Source organism: Kogia breviceps, chromosome 5, assembly GCF_026419965.1.
Source record: "Kogia breviceps isolate mKogBre1 chromosome 5, mKogBre1 haplotype 1, whole genome shotgun sequence".
Lineage (NCBI taxonomy): Eukaryota > Metazoa > Chordata > Mammalia > Artiodactyla > Physeteridae > Kogia > Kogia breviceps.
In genome coordinates this window covers 95029156-95046257 of record NC_081314.1, presented here as the reverse complement: position 1 = coordinate 95046257, position 17102 = coordinate 95029156, and the positions used below count along the sequence as shown (strand labels likewise).

The 17102-nt window shown below is 36.9% G+C and overlaps 2 protein-coding genes across 10 annotated transcripts in view; one reads left to right on the top strand and one right to left on the bottom strand.

Annotated features, from left to right (window-relative positions):
* The window catches only part of CIP2A (cellular inhibitor of PP2A), a 31146-nt gene extending 25538 nt beyond the window's left edge, over window positions 1–5608 (bottom strand). The window contains exons 1-2 of one of the 2 annotated variants that reach the window (XM_059063627.2): window positions 5347–5608; window positions 677–824 (exon numbers count right to left, since the gene is read on the bottom strand). In XM_059063627.2, the coding sequence (XP_058919610.1) occupies window positions 677–824; window positions 5347–5448 (250 nt within the window). In that variant the 5' untranslated portion in view covers window positions 5449–5608. Of the gene's footprint in view, window positions 1–676; window positions 825–5346 lie in introns of those variants that run through there. The other variant, XM_067034700.1, reaches the window with a different exon arrangement.
* Window positions 5579–17102, top strand: part of DZIP3 (DAZ interacting zinc finger protein 3) — a 121263-nt gene continuing 109739 nt past the window's right edge. For 4 of the 8 annotated variants that reach the window (XR_009335733.2, XM_059063625.2, XM_059063620.2 and 1 more), the window contains exon 1: window positions 5584–5966. The gene's annotated coding sequence lies outside the window, so the exon portion shown is untranslated. Of the gene's footprint in view, window positions 5967–15985; window positions 16113–17102 lie in introns of all 8 variants that reach the window. The other 4 variants (XM_067034696.1, XM_067034695.1, XM_067034698.1 and 1 more) reach the window with 4 other exon arrangements.

The window sequence follows — 17102 nt, the reverse complement described above, 5'->3', positions numbered from 1 at the left end:
ATACCTTCCAATTCAGAAATTTAACCATGGTTGCTATTATATTGGACAACACAGATATAGAACATTTTCATCATCTACTGGACATGCTGCTCTATGTTACCACTTCTGTATCACTGGGTTTTTTTTTATAAGCATGTATTAATTTTATAGTCACACAGAGAAATATCTCCCCTCCACCCCCAAACAGAAATCAAGAAAAAAGTAACCACTTAATGAAAATTTTAAAATTAAAGGTAAGGTAGGGAAAAATAGAAAAAGTAACACTTGCATTTTTAGCCTTAGCTCTAAGTTCAGTGTAGTCTATCAAAAAAGGATGATGTTTTGATCACTAGCTATGGCTTTCCAGAGTGCTGTAGTTCACATTGATATTATGTACATGCATTTTTTTTCAAATTCAAAAACAGACCCGCATTTCCCAAAGTACATTCTTTTCCGTAGACCACTGAACCCTTGATATGCTTCAGATTCTTTGTTCCAATAATCTTAAGAAAGGATGCATATAATTTTCCCTTTTCAAGAGATCCACAATACAAAATAGTTCTGAGAGGTCCTGCAATGAAGAAATCTTTTGAATATGAATCATTCTCCAAAAGATTCTATAACTAAATCTGCCCTTTAAAAAAATACTAAATTCATACATCTTCTAAAAAATAAAAAAGAGAAACTAATACGTTACCTAGTTGAGATAGCAAACTGATGATACTTAAGATCAGTGAAGCACTTATGTTTGGGTCTTCAAGTAGCTCTACAAGGCAACTTAAGCATTCACTTGGTAGTATCTGATTTGATGTAAACAATCGGGTGAGCTTCTGTCCAGAAATTACCTAGAAACGAGTTATTAAAATGTGTTAGTTAGGGCTTCCCTGGTGGCGCAGCGGTTAAGAATCCGCCTGCCAAGGCAGGGGACACAGGTTCGAGCCCTGGTCGGGCAAGACCCCGCATGCATGCTGCGAAGCAACTAAGCCCGTGTGCCACAACTACTGAGCCTGCACTCTAGAGCCCGCGAGCCACAACTACTGAGCCCATGTGCCACAACTACCGAAGCCTGTGCACCTAGAGCCCATGCTCCGCAACAAGAGAAGCCACCGCAATAAGAAGCCTGCACACTGCAACCAAGAGTAGCCCCCGCTGACCCCAACTAGAGAAAGCCCGTGTGCAGCAACAAAGACCCAACACAGCCAAAAATAAATTAACAAAACAAACCAAAAAAGAGCCCTCTTTAAAAGTCATGAGGGACACAAAATAATTTTTTAAAAAAGAAAATATTAAAAAAAGAAAAAATGTGTTAGTTAAGAATTGGCAATTTTCACTTCTACATTTCAAATAAAAATCCAGTTCTTCCAAAGTGCCATTGCCATACTCTTTCCCAATTTAGAAAATTCATACATGTTGTTCCCTCTGCATGGAAGATCACCTATCCCTTCACTCACTAACTAATGTAATCATACCAGTCTCAATTTTGTTTCCTCCACTAAGCTTTCTCTAATCCTCTCCCACTAACCAGGTTAGGTTTGCCTGTTGTACTATCCTATAGTACATTACACTTTTATTTGCTAAGTCAGCAAGCTTTTGCCAACTTAGCAATATTTATCCTCGCCACTACATTGATCACTCCATGAAGGCATAGACTACAAATCAACATTCTACTACCAATATATTTACCGAATAAATGAATTCCATCTTCTTGGAGGGAGGCAAATGGAAAGTGGAAAGCAGCTAAATCCAAAGGCTTATTCACGGGATTAACTATGTGATTATTCCTTCTGCTCCCTACCAGACAGTACCTAAGCCCAGAAGTTAGAGATCACAAAGAAGGAAGTTAAAAACAATTTTTTTGAGTAGGCAGGTCAGGAATTTAAAAATTTTATTATTTGTTACTTCACTATTTACTTCTCTCATAACACTATAAACGTACCGCCTAGTAGCACCACCTCCCGAAAGGGTAAGCTGGGATGAGGGCTGGGAACAGTTGTCAGACAGCCACTTACTTTCAAAATGCTTTATGAATATTATTCATTATTAAGCAAATCTTTTCTATAAAGATAAAAAAACAATAATTTAGTTTAGGATTACATTAAATCTGTTCTAAACGTTTTTATTCTTAAAAGACTATTTTTAAAAAAGACTATAATCAGAATTGTTTTAGCATCCCTCTATCTTTCTTTTCTATATCCCTTTTATACCCTCGCCCAGATGTCAGTTTTTCTTGTAAAGCTTTGCTGATAAGAGATCTTCAGAATATCTGTTCCCACAGAGTATGTATTTTAACATTAAAGTAAAAGTCTATCAGACTGAAAAAACAGGTCCAACAGTGAAATTAGATACTGATAGTAAATATTTTGAGGTAAGGAACCTTCTGAGCATTGCCCTTTTGCCTGCTTATACAGTTAGCCCTCTAAAATATTAAGACATCTTCTGATTTCCCTACAGACTGGACCTGTATTTCAACAACATAAGTATTCTAAGATATAATAATTATTTATTATAAGGTAAAATTTTAAAAAACTTCACATATTTTCCTCTTTACTCATACACACTGAATGTTTTAATGCAAATAGGACTTATTTCAGTAATAACTAATACTCTAGCACTTACTCTGGCCTAGCTATTGTCCTAGGTATATTAGGTATGTTAATTCCTTTCAGCTTCATAATAAACCTGTACTAATTGTTTTACAGATGAGTAAACTGAGGCACACATAATAGACAGAGGTACAACTGGAATTTACGGTTCCTGAGTCCCTGCTCCATAATCATTACATAAGATTAGTGCTGTGAAACACCATCAAGAATGAGATCAGGGCTTCCCTGGTGGTGCAGTGGTTGGGAATCCGCCTGCCAATGCAGGGGACACAGGTTCAATCCTGGTCTGGGAAGATCCCACATGCCGCTAAGCAACTAAGCCCGTGCACCACAACTACTGAGCCTGCGCTCTAGAGCCCGCAAGCCACAACTACTGCACTCACGTGCCACAACTACTGAAGTCCGCGTGCCTAGAGCCCGTGCTCCGCAACAAGAGAAGGCACCGCAATGAGAAGCCCACACACTGCAATGAAGAGTAGCCCAAGCCGCATGCAACAACAAAGACCCAACACAGCCATAAATAAATAAATAAATTTATATTAAAAAAAAAAAAACGAATGAGACCAGCTCAGCTCTGCTGATCATAAAAAAAATCCAAAGTTAACGTTCTGCAAGAAGACAAAAACAATGCAACAGAAGCGCAGCAGGATAGCAGAGTGAATAATCGTTCACATGATAACCATCTATCACCCTTTGTATCCTCAGATGTTGCTCTCATGAGGTTGCTCTCATGAAAAACATTCACCATTAATACTGTCAACCAAAAGAGTTAAAATTTAAAAAGCTGAGAGCACCAAGGAGTGGTGCGGATGAATGACAGCAAAATTCACATATTGCTGGTGGGAGGATACATCAGTATAACTTGTGGAAAACTGGTGTTTCAACCAGAAATGAACATAAACTTACCCTGAGACCCAACAATTACACTACGAGGTATATAAGAGAAATGAATACATACATCCACAAAAAAATGTGTAAAAATGTTTATAACAGATATACTCATAATTCCACCCAGAACTGGAAACAACCCAGATGCTCATGAACAGGATATATATAAACTGTGGTACTTCTGTACAATGGAATTCTAAACAGCAATAAAAAAGAATGAAATACTGGCACATGGGCCACATGAATAAATTTTACAGATTATATTGAGAGGAAGAAGCCAGACACAAACGTACATATTAATCCACTTCTCTGAAACTTTAGGGATGGTTGAAAAACTTATAGGGTGTTGGAAATGTTCTGTCTCATATGATAGGTGGTGGCTACTTGAGTGTACACTTATGTTTAAAAAAAAAACTATCATGTTCTTCACTTAAGATTAATGAACTTTATGTAATGTATGTATGTTATCTCTCAAATGGCAGAAGAATTTTTGGTAAACCTCTTGAAAACTTTGGGAACACAATACCAAGAAGCCAATCTCCAAGCCTCAAATTTCTTTGAAATCTCTTCCAATTCATGATAACACCCTGTTCAGATTCACAACACAACTGTTTACTCTCAAAGAGAGGTAATGTTTCAGATTAGAATCTAAATTTCTTAACTCCAGATTCTTAAATAAAACTGACAGCTCTGATTATTCTGTTGCTTCTGGAGTCCACTAGTGCACTGTTCTATCCTCAATGAGAAGCAAAGCCCTAGCATTTCACAGCTAACACCTTCATTGTTAGGTTTGTAGGGATTTGTTGAGGTAATGAATGAAAAAAGAAAAGTGTTAAGAGATAAGCTCCTGAAGTGGTAAGAAGAGGAGCACCAGTGAAGCTTGAGGAAACTCACAGTTAGTGCACTACAGTCACAACAATGGCTGATGTTGCTGTGCCATTCACTGTTGCCTTCTCTGTAGTATTTTGCAAACCTTTGGTAATTTAGCCTTTTATCGTAAGGTTAATAAAACAAATAATATACTTAAAAATTATGTTCAATTCTATGTTAACAGAAGCTGCGACAGAGAATTAAAATAAGCTTTGATTGAGCTTAATTACTTTCTATTAAACTGAGGGCATTATTTGTTGGAATTCCCTGAATGCATAACAAATGACAGCAGGCGTTTAAGAGCCTAAAACAAATAGGACCACAGAAAGCTGTGATTGTAACTTTTAGCATAAGATAAGTACACTCTAGATGCAAATCCCTGGGAACTAACAGAAAAAGCGACAATTCTACATTTTAGGACTGAAAAACTGAGCAATAAATTTTGGTAAAGAAAAACTGTGATTACTAGTAAGGGAGATTGCTTCCTAATCCAGAGAAAGTTTAAATAATAATTTTCAAGCCCGAGTTCAACATGAGTTCAAATGAAAGCAGTAAGGAAGAGGTTCAGATTTTAAACTGCCTAGTGACGGGGGTAAATCAAGTTTTAATCGTTACTCCCCATGACCTCCACCTCCGAGAATTGCTGTACATTTTGAGAAGGCTGTTACAATGGAAAAACCAACGTAAGAAGCAAAGGAAAAGATACAGCTCTGGCTCTTTCCTCTACCAACTCCAAATACAGCCTAAATCCCCCAACCGTTTGTCTCAACCTCCTTCTTTCTAGGGCTATCAGTAGTAACTCATCCGTTGCTGCAGTCAGCTGAACGCGCAGGGGCTTGGGGCTGAATAGAGGAGGATGGGAATTCAAGGCTGACAAACATTAACCTTCTTTACCAATACAAAAAGCGGAGGGAGCGAGCTGTCCTTTGTTTTCTAGGCTGAGACCACTATAGTGAACGAAGGCTACGAGGAAGTCCGTCTCGTCCGCCACCCCGAAGGCCCTCACCTCCAAGTGCCGCAAAAGCTGGGTGGCGTTCGCTTCCGACTTAACTGCTTTATACTGACTAATGGTCAGAAGCAAGGACTTCAAGCAGGCGGTGTTGTCCATCGGGACCCGCCACAGTCCCGCTTCGGGGTTACCACCACCGCGCCAGCTCGATCCTCTAGCTTGCCCCGCGCTTTTCAAAAAATTTTCCGCCCCCACCCACTCGCTCCCAGAAGCTTCCGGTTCCGGTCGAGCTCCGGAAGTCCCTGGGCAACCTGGGGAAGGGAACCTTCTAGGAAGGGTAGGAGGGGAGGGCGTGGTGGTGGAGGGAGAGTGAGGTGGGGATCGAGGCCCTTTGTGAGTCCGTAAGGCGGGCTGGGCGATGCCCTTTCAGAACCCCTGATCCGAAAAGCCGCGAGGTTTCAGCTCGAGATCCCGTGAAGACGAGACATCTCGCGAGAAGTGCAATTGCGGCTCCACCTGTGAAGGGGCGGTGGACCGGTGGGGCGGCCGGGGGGTTTTTGTTAATCTGTGCGCTGTGTTTGCGTTTGCTTCCTCGGCCTTCACGCTGGATGGCCAGTTTTTCCTTTGTGCATCATCCTCTACCTGAGAAATGGTCGCTTCCCCCTAGTCTAGACACGGTGAGGAGCTCTGAGGAGGAGAATCTTGGGCTCTAGATTTTGAGGCGGCCTGGGAGGGGCCTCTTTTTAAAACCGCTCATTTGTCCACCCCTTCTACCCAGGAATGTTTGTTTCTCAGTAAACCTATGGCCATTCGGATTCGGTGGCAAGTTAGTCATGCCCTTACGATAGTGGTTGTCAAACTTATTTGAGAAAGCTGGTCCAGGTGACTCCTGGGCCAAGTGTTGCTTCGGAGGGTGTTCTGATTAGCGTCAGTTTTTGTAAGTGAAGGTGCTGTTTTTATCTGGCGTAGTTGATTGTTTTATAAATCTTGGTGTCTAAGGAAATGGCACTGTTCGCGGTTTTTCATCAGAGATGATATTATGCATGTCTATATAATGAAATGAGTCAGGCTGGTTCTGGAGCTTTTTGCTTAATGTATGCTAATGTTGAATGAAGCTTTAAAAGCCAGTTTGGATAAAATTTTAAGAATAGGGTACACGTCCTTTTAATTAAACCATTTGTCAGAAATCATGTTTTGTCAATTCAAAGAAAGTCTATTTTACGTTACTGTATTTTTAAAGGCAGGAATTATTTTTATATTAAAAAGTTAAAAATTAAGTCTGAAAGCTTAAAATAATAATTGAGGCGTACATCATTGGGTAATTAATGTATTTATGCATTTATTCATTCTGTAAACAAGTGACTGTATAAACTGCGCTAAATCTGCCAGTCAGGGAACCGGCTGGGAAGGAACTGTCTAATCAAGGAAATGTACTAAGTAGATCGTACATATGGAATTCACCACACAAATTAGAGGCACCATGCAGTTGTGGTAAAGAGTGAAGCCAGGCTGTCTGCTTACAAATCCTAACTCTACCTTTTACTGTGGGATCACAGGCAAATTCTCACTGCATCAGTCTCTTCATAAAGTAAAATTTGACTAACAGTAGTATCTGTTTCATAAAGTTGCTCCTTCAGTAAATAATTAGAGCCTAGAATGTGCTAGGCAGTGGTCTAGGCACTAGATTCAGTGAATAACGTAGAAATCCTATTTGCATAGAACAAAAATCCTACCATTACCTTCTGATAATGGGAAATTATCAGGGGAAAGAAAAATAACAAGCACAGTAAAGAAAGCGAGATGGAGAAAAAAGATGGAGAATTATTCTTCTAGAGTTATGGTTAAAAGGAAGGGAAATGGGAGGTCAGGATAGAGGAAACAATGTTGCAGGAAATATCAATACTACAAGGAGTTGAAAAAGACCTGTGGTCTCTAAGGGGAACGATTTCTAGATAGAATAGCAAGGGCAAAGGCCTTGAAATGGGAGCCTGAGAATGTGTGTAAGGAACAGCAAGGACCCCACTATGGCTGGAGTAGAAAGCAAGTGTGAGAGTAGTAGAGGTAAAATCATGTCAAGTTATTATAAAATGAGTTAACCAACGAAGAATTTAGAACAGTTGCCTGGCATAGTTATGTTCTCAGCAAGTATTAGTTACATCTTAGTTCCTTGGCAAATACAGTGATAGCATTTTGGCTGTGTCAGATTTTTCACTAATAATGACAAATGATTATCCCCATTTTGACCTGAGGGAAAGGGTCAAAGCTGTTTGCTGTGCCATCTTTCTTTGATATCTTGCGTTTTAACTTGAGCAGTCACAAATTTTTCATCTCTTCCATATTTATTTTAATGTAAAATAACGTCTTTCTCAAAAAATCTTCACCAAAAATTGATGTAAATTTAGTAGGATATACCACTTGTGGTAGCTGTGAGAAGGAGAAGCATCTTTTGTTGGAGATACTTGCATATCCTAATATGAGAAACAGAACCATATTTTAAGACCCAAAAAGCAGGGAAAGGAGGAGGATGAGATGAAGCTGGGTCCAAGTGACTGAAGGCTTTATTAACCTTGAGCTTGGACTCCATCCTGAATTCAGTGGTGATCTCTGGTTTTAAACTGGGGCCTAATCTAGTTAGGTTTGTGTTTTAGATTGATTACCCTGGTAGCTAGACAGGCTATGATTCTGAGGAGGACAAGACCAGAAGTAGGGAGAATGTTTAATTTACTGGAATCTTTCCAAAGGATAGCCAAGATAATTGAAGTGGAGATAGCAAAAAGATGACAAATTTGAGAAATATATGAGGTGAAATAGGCAGGACTTAGTGAATGATTTCAAATGTGAAGAGTGAGGAGAGGGATGAAACTAGAAGGGATTCCAAGTTTCCAGATTGGGTGATAGAGAAGATATAGAAACTGCTGAGGTAGTCAGTATAAAGTATTCAGTTGTATTTTATGTTCAATGAAATTTAATATAGCTTATCATATAGTCTTGTACCGTTCTCATTAAATTTATTCCTGGGTATTATATAATTTTTGTTACTGTGAGTGGGTTCTCTTTTTCTCCTATAAATTTTTTATTTGTTTTGCTACTGTTAAAAGAGAAACTGATTTTGGTATATCTTTTATCCAGCCTACTGACTAAAATTCCTTATTGATTCAGTTTTGCTTCCTCTCTTAGATTTCCGAAGTATATATCATCTGCAAATAATTTCATCCCTTCCAATATTTGTTGTCATACTTTATTTCATTAGTGTAATCTTTAAAGTATGGAATAATCATAATGATATTGAACATCGTAGTCTTATTACTTAATTGAATGGGAATGACCAGTATTTTAACACTTACTATAATTTGTGCTATTGGCAAGAGATAAATATTCTTTAAAATGTTTTGGCGATTGCCCTTTATACCAGTTTTATTTAAAGATTTGCCGCAATGTCTGCTAAAAAAATTATTAAATGTTTATATATCTTATTTTTCCCTTTAAAATGATAATGCAGTGGATTATATTGATTTTATTTTTAGGATAATAATAGCTAACACATATTGAGCTTTTGCCATGTGCCAAGCACTGTTCTAAGAACTTAGCTGTTTAATCGTTGTAATGTCATGTTTTAGGTACTATTACGATCTTCATTTTACAGATGGAAAAAACTGAGAGCAAGGTGAAGTAATTTGCCCAAGGTCACACAAGAAGTAGTAGCAAACCTTATATTTGCTATGCTGCAGATATTTTATTCAGGATTTTATATTTACGTTTAGGAGAATTTAAAATAATTTTTCTTTATTCTCTCTTTTGGAATTTGGATTGTATGTTACTTTTGAAAAATGAATTGGAAATTTTCCATCTTTTTTTCTATGCTGTAGAATAATGAGAATCAAATAGAATCATTTGATCCTTGTAGATTATGTACAACTGGCCTATAAAATCAAGCTTGATAGCTTATTTAGTGGTAGATCTTTAGAAAATATTTGAATTTGTAATATGGTTATTGATCTGATAATTTTTTCTATCTTTTCTTGTGTTAGATTTGGAAATAAAAATTTTTAGCATACCAACTGTTTCTCTAAATTTGAAAATTTATTGATGTAAAGTTACATCAGTATACAATAATTCGCTTAATCTCTTCTTTGTAGATTTGAATTTACATTTTCATTATAATATTATCTGTTTTCTTAGTGGGGCTTTCCAGGGGTTTGTCTATTTTATTCAACTTTTCAAGAAGAACTTTGGTTTTATTAATATTTTTTTTCTTCAGAATCACTAATTTTACTTTTATCTTTAAAAATTTCATCCATATAAATACATTTTTCTTTTATTTGTTCTTTTTATAATTTTTTAAAAGTTGAAGGCTTAGTATATTTCCATACTATATTTTTTATTAAAGTTTACTCATGCCAGAAAAATTTAAAAAGACAGTAGCTAAAGTGAACATCTGCATTGTAGTTAAAAAAAGTTTAATTATTTTAATCATTCTGATAAATATTTTTAAAATGCTAATATTCATTCATTTATCAAATATTCACTGAATGCTAGTTATTTTTCAAAGATCTTAGAGTCTGTTGGGAAAGTAGCAAACCAGAATAAGTGCTTTTCAAGAGAAATAGAATGCTGTAGGAACACATAATATTTTATTAAGGCAAAATATTAAGTATCCAATTCCTTCATCAAGGGGTGGCATGAAATCCCTCTTCTTTGTACATTTTTATTCCTGTCCTTTGTATTTGATGTAGGCATTTTTCCTAATTTATAGTTCAGGAAACACATTTAAGGGAGTTAAGCAAAATTTGCTTAGGACCTTACAACTCAAGGGCTGGGAAGCTCCTTTATTTCTTCTGGAAAAACTTAAAAAGAGCATATCTTCAATGCTAAATAGTAAAATGGAATTTTTTAATGTCTCATGACCAGGGTTTAAGTCATATTAGATGAATCATACCGTATGATTCATGAACTGTATGTATCATGAACTGTATGTGTCATGAACTGTATATTTGATGAATGTGCAGAGTTTGTAGAATACTGAATATTATACTAAGGGAATTATATCAGAGTTGTGAACACAGAGCTCTTGTTAATTCATTTACTCACCATATATTTAATGCTGGCTTGAGTGGCATGTACATTTCTAGGTTCTGGGGGTATAGCAGTGAATCAAATAGACAAAAATGTCTACCGAAGTAGAGCTTTTATTTTAATGGGAGATATAGCAAAAAAAGAAAAGATATAAGTAAAATATATTAACGTTAGTAATAAGTGCAGTATAGGAAAAAACAGGGAAGGGGGATAGGAAATACCAGAGTCAGGGTGGAGAATTGCAATTTTAGTTAGGGTGGAGTATTGATCAGTATTTACTGCACAACAAATCACCTCAAAACTCAGTGGTTAAAACCATGAACATTTATCTCTTGGTCTGTGGGTTGAGTGCAGTTAGTCTGATCAAGGCATGACTTGGCTGGGTAGCTCTCTCCTTTAGCTGTTTTGTGGGGAAGGGGAGATATCTTGAGCTCAATTTCAGTTATGACAACGTGTCTACTAGACATTGGGAGCTATTGATTGGGCTGTTGAATATATTATTTGTAGTTAAGGGAGAGGTCAAGGCCAGAGATAAAAATTTAAAGCCTGGAGACTAAATGATATAGGTTGAGTAGGATAGAAAAGACTGAACCCCAAAGTACTTAAGTATTTAAGAGATTGGAGAGATGTGAAGAACCAACAAAAAACACTGAAAAGTAGTTGCCGGAGGACAGGCGACCTATCTTGACCCCATGGTTGTCTGTAGGGATCCATCTTAGCTGCAGCATCTGGGCTGCTTTTGACTTCTAAAAGAAGACTCTAGGTGGATAAAGAAGCAAGTCTTAATCTACATACAGGTTCACTCTTTACTTCTGCCTTCAGAGGCCTTGAACTATGCAGAAGGATGGGTGGCTTCATTCTTTAAATTAATATTGCATGCTTAAAGTACTCCAGGTACTAGGCACTGGGGAAGTAGCAAGGGATTTAGAAAAAAAAACTTTTTCCTGATTCTGGGAATTCCATGCTAGTGAGGGCATGAGGCCAAATCTAAAACTAAGAGGTTATACAATAGGCATAAACAGCAGAACGGAAATTTCATTGGCCCAGGTTCCAAAGATTCAACACACAGAAATCAGTGGTAGAAAATTGGCAGAGGTCTAGGCATGGGGTCATTTGGATACTGTGTCCCCACTTTGGTTAAAACAATTCAAATTTGTACTAATATTAAATTGATTTTACCCTTTATACAGAGCCAGGAAACAGTCTGTACAGTTAATGTCAACTCTTAATTTTCAGAAATGTTAACCTTCATCACAAAGCCAGAAAACCTAAATAAACCAAAATTATTCTCCCTTTGTAATTCTTCTTCCTGTTTTCTCTCCCAACTATCAAGTATTATGATTAAGCTAATTTGCCAAACCATGAAATTAACTTTCTTACTTTTCAGACAGTTCCTGATTTTTTTAATGTACATTTCACAGACTTCAACTCTAGATTTAGAATACAAGGTTTAGACAATTTGGGTAAATGTTTTATCCCACATTTTCACATCTAATTCATATCCCCAAATCAGAAGTTTTCCTTTTTTTAAAAAAAAGGTACTATACATTGTTTCTGAATCTAATTTTACAGATAAGTAAAGATGAAAATGACATACTTTTATTTTAAGTTAAGGTATGGTAATCATTTTTAACTATAACTAGTATTTGTTGAAAGCCTCCTCTGTGCAGAGCAGGGCCCTTTGCATATCTCATTTTAAAATTTCTAGTCTTTTAGGAAATAGATATTATCAAGTTCATGAAATGGGTATATATCTGTTTCCTGAATTAAAATGTGAAGTCATTTTCTGAGACAGGGCTGTCCACAAAGTAGAATATGCACACCTGAGATATGTGAAACTGACTATTCGGGTGTGGGAACAAATATTAGAACTTTTCTTTTTGCTTATTTTAATCTCATTCTTTTAAATTTTATAGTAGTAGCTACAATAGCATGAGTAGTATAAATGAATTGCTATTCATATATTTTCAGTGTATTAATTTATCTTCAGAATTTACTGCTTTAGAAGTATGTGATCCAAAAAATTGGGGACTTCTCCAAAATCTTTAACCTTGACAGAGAATCAAGTTGGATTTGGGTGGAGGGTCAAGTACATATTGTATTCTCCATTCCATTCTTGATTATCATCTCCATGTGTCATGTCTTTACATTCTGTCTTGTTTCCTTTTTTTCCCATTATTGTCTAACAACTGTTATGACAACATAATTTTTTGTGTGTGTGTGTGGTACGCGGGCCTCTCACATTGCTGAGCACAGGCTCCGGACGCGCAGGCTCAGCGGCCATGGCTCAGGGGCCTAGCTGCTCCGCGGCACGTGGGATCTTCCCAACCAGGGCACGAACCTGTGTCCCCTGCATTGGCAGGCGGACTCTCAACCACTGCACCACCAGGGAAGCTCCATAAAATTTTTAAATTACTGAAAATATTCCACTTTTGGAGAATTTGCTTAGGGGTAACATATGGTCCTTCTAACAGTCCAAGCTACATTTTTATACAGCATGGTTTTGGCAGTGCTATCTGTAAATAACCTGAACTGATGGGTAGTTTAATGTTTGGATTTTTTTTTTCAGGTAAATTCTAACCTGTGCATATATTTGTAGGTACAATACATTCCATATATTTGTAACAAATTAATGTATATATTCTGTAGATTTGCTTGTGTAAGTCAAGGAATAGTGACTGAATAGATCTGAAGATAATCGAATACCTGCTTCAGACAAGATGCTAATTTTGGCAAGGATGTTCCCTATATTGGCAGATTTATAAATATGGGGCATTGGGTATGCATTGCAAGTTTCTTGCTTCCTGGTATAAACTGCCAGATAATGCTAACAATGATCTTTGCTAAATGGCAAGAGCTGAGATGGACAGTGAGTACCCTGATACTTGGGGGCAGAAAATATCTTTGGTTTCTGATAACTTTTGCAAAGATTTTCCAACCATTGTCTCTCAGTCCTGGAGTTTACTTAAGCAAACTATGTATTTTTTCCTTGTGGGAAAATAGTGTTTTGGCCTCCCTTGCCTAGGTATGTTCATTTTGAGGCTTTGCCAAGAACCTAAACAAATAGAAAATGGAAAAAATTAATGGAAAATTAGAAAATGAAATAATCAGTATATTTTCGCCTATTCTTCACACAGCTGATAAACTAATGGTACAACCTCAACCTGTTCTTCTTTGAGTTTAACCTGATGGCCCTAGCCCTTCTTGTTTACCTGCATCTATCTAACATGTGAGAAATAGACTGAGAGTGCTAGAGCCATAGAACACCTGCTTTACTCCTTTAACGCCACGAAGAATGGCTGTTGCTGCTTGGCTAGCAGATATAGTCAGATCAGTAATGGTTAAAAGTTTGGTTTTAAGGAACTCCCATCAAAATGTCTTGAGTTATTCCTAGAAAATGTCCTCTTCATATTTTTTTCAGCCTTGAACTGGTTACTGTACTTCTCATATGTGGCTAAAACATCTCACATCTCAACTTTAAGGAGTGTTTTGGAATTCTTTTGGTAAAATCTAGCAGAAGCGATAACTAGCATTATCAGGGTTTGCTGTATTAACAGACCCATGAACTTCTGGAGTACATTTAATTCAGTGCTGAAATAGTAAATTCAGCTTTTAAAATAGCTTTTAAAATTTTACCAAGTTGCATGTTCAAGATTGTTTATTGCAGCATTGTTTATCATAGCAAAAAAACAAACCCACAAACAAACACAAACTGGACATGATGTATTTATCAATAGTGGTCTGGTAAAATGACACATTTTTAACAACAGCATATTATGCAGTTTAAAGAATATGGCAGATGAATATGTGCTGATGTGAAAAATGCAAAGTGCCAAACATATGCAAACTAAGCTGCCATTTGTACCATATGGGATATATTTGAAAAATGTTTTTGTCCCAATTCTTAAGTCTCATTATTACCATTCCTTTTCATACAATAGCTTTTCTCTAAGGTAGAGAATTGTAAGAAAAGTGAACTAATTTCGCCACAAATTTAAACAAAATTAAATGAAGGTGATGATAGGAACACTTACATAGTCCTTACTATGTGCCAGGTACTGTTCAATTACATGTTTTAAACATTTACTCTTCATGACAACCCTGTGAAGCATGGATCATCTTTATCCCCATTTTTCAGATGAGGAAACTGAGATGTTAATTCCACACAAGGTTGCATGGCTAGTATGTGTCGAAGCTGACTTACATACCCTTGCAGACTGGCTCTAATGTCTGTGCTCTTAACTACCAATTCTATGCATCCTCTACTTCTGACATTGTTGGAAACTAAATGAGATACTTTGTCATTTTTCTTTCTTGCAGACAAATGATTTGTTGTGTTTATATAATATATGATACCTAATAACAGGATGGTCCTATTTTTATTGCTGAAAACAATCTGTTATATGTTCATTTAATTAACCTTTCATTTTAACTTGTTCATTTAGTTAGGTACTCAACTGTGGGGAATTTTGCCCCCTAGAGGACATTTGGCAGCGTTTGGAGACATTTTTGGTTGTCACAGTGGGGCTGAGAGATGGGAGATAGTTGCTACTGTCATCTACTGGATAGCTAGGGATGTTGCTAAACATCCTAAAAATGCATAGGGTAACTTCGCGTAACCAAGATTTATCCAGCCCAAACGTCAGTAGTGCCAAGAAATCCTGATTTAGTTGGCATAAGGAAAGTTCTCAATAATTGGACTCCTGTCCTGAAAAATACCAAGTATATTATTTTGTTTTCAAGCTAGTAGCATTGAGAAAAGCGAACTTTATTTTTACTGTTTTTTACACTGGTATTTTTCACTTTTCCCACCTGGCATTGTGTGATCTGTAAGTGCCAGAGCTGACAAGGGTAGCAAATTCATGGGACCGTGGAACATCACCCACACATTGCAATGTAACCTTGTTGGCCAATTAGAGCCTCTAACTTGGTCAGGTGACTTAAGATGATCATTTGAGTGGATTTAAAGGCAATGTACTTATATAATTTACAGTTTAGGGAGGTGACAGGAGTGCTACAAGGTAAATGTTTAAAGGAATGATTGAAAAATTATAAACAAGAGCTGTGCCTACTTTGATGTGAATATGCACAGCTTTAAAAGTAGGGAAAGAAAAGCCTTTACAATTTAAAAAAAGCTATTATAATTTCAGTAGGTAAGAGGAAAAGTAACTGGAAGTTCAGATAGAGGGAGCAGTAAGAAAGGTATTTTACTGTTTCAAGAAATGGATGGCAATACCTTATTTTTTCAACCAGTAAAACAGCCTGCAGATAAAATCATTTTGGTTGATGGATAAAAGTGTGCTGTAAATTGACACCGAACTTTAACTTGCCCTATGATCAACCAGCCAGAACCTGAATAGTTCCTGTGGAAGAGCTTGTTTCTCAATTCCAGGAAGGCAGAGTAAATGTTAAGTTTCTTGATGACAGGGAAAGTCTATTGAAATGAATACACCAGGGGAAGCTGGACTCACCATTTCTCCCATGTTAACACTGATTTTAAAAGTTTCCTTCAGCCTCTTCTAGAATGGTAAGGGCTTCGGATTATTTCAGAAGTACAGTGGTAATGTTTCAGGATGGCTACTTCATTTCTGTTGCTAGGCACTTACACCTTCGTTCCCAACAGGCTGTAAAGTGCTACTGCTGCCGCTGTTGCCTGTAGGGCTTGCCACACATATCAGCTCAGATTCTGGGAAATGATGGGATTGATGATCCTCTCCTGGAAAACTTTTCATCACAGAGATTCACATCAGGTTGTATTTTAAAGCAGGCTGAAAAAGAAAACCATTAGCCTTTCTTAACTCTTAATTCAGGATCCAAATACCTTCTGATTTATTGATTAATTAATTTTATATCTTTTTCTTTTTCAAGCTGAACACTGAATAGCCTAGCAGAGGCCTTCCATCCTCTCTGCCTTGTTGCCAGAGCATTTTCCTCCTTTCTCTTCAGCCTCACTGTGGTCTGTGCAAACAGCTACTAACTGAAGGAGATCTTATTAGAAGGGGAATTATCCATGTCTGAGCTTTTAAAGTCTGAAAACGAGAGGATTGTTTTGTCTAGAAAAGGCACACGTTTGTATGCTCTGGCTATGAAATAATGCCTGTTACTTTTTATTAAAATAACCAGGGACGTTAAGGAAACCATAAAAGAAAAAGTTTGATCACAATCCTACAATTCTCAAAGCCATGTCCTTTTCTGTACAGCTTTATTAAAGAAAGATCTGATTTAGTGTGAAAGAATAACAAGGTTCGTCCAACCTCTCTCTGCTTCATTATGGGCTCTAGGTTGTATATTTCAACAGTATTTGAAGAGAATGCAAATTTTAATAGGCATATGACTTTGTATACTGAGTTTTAAAAATAAGACTAAGTACAAAATAATGTACAGAACTAGATTCTGAATAGGTGAATTATATTCATACTGACAGCAAGAATTGTTTTATTAGGGATGGGCAAGAAACTAAGAGGTGTTAGAAAGCTCCATTTTAAATGAAGGAATTTAGTGTGAGTCTGTGTGTGTGAATCTTTGCACTTGTGTTTTGATTAAGAAGTATCAGCTAACATTGAATTGTTGGAAAATTACCCTTGTTTCTCCAGCGTTTCTGTGTAACTGAGAAATGATGTGAGTCAAATACAGAAAATAGCTAGTATCATGATTAGGAATACTTGTTTTTCAGATGATCCCCTCAGGACTTCTTTTAGCCCTTACACCAGGGACTGAGTTATCCCCTCCCCATAAGTTTA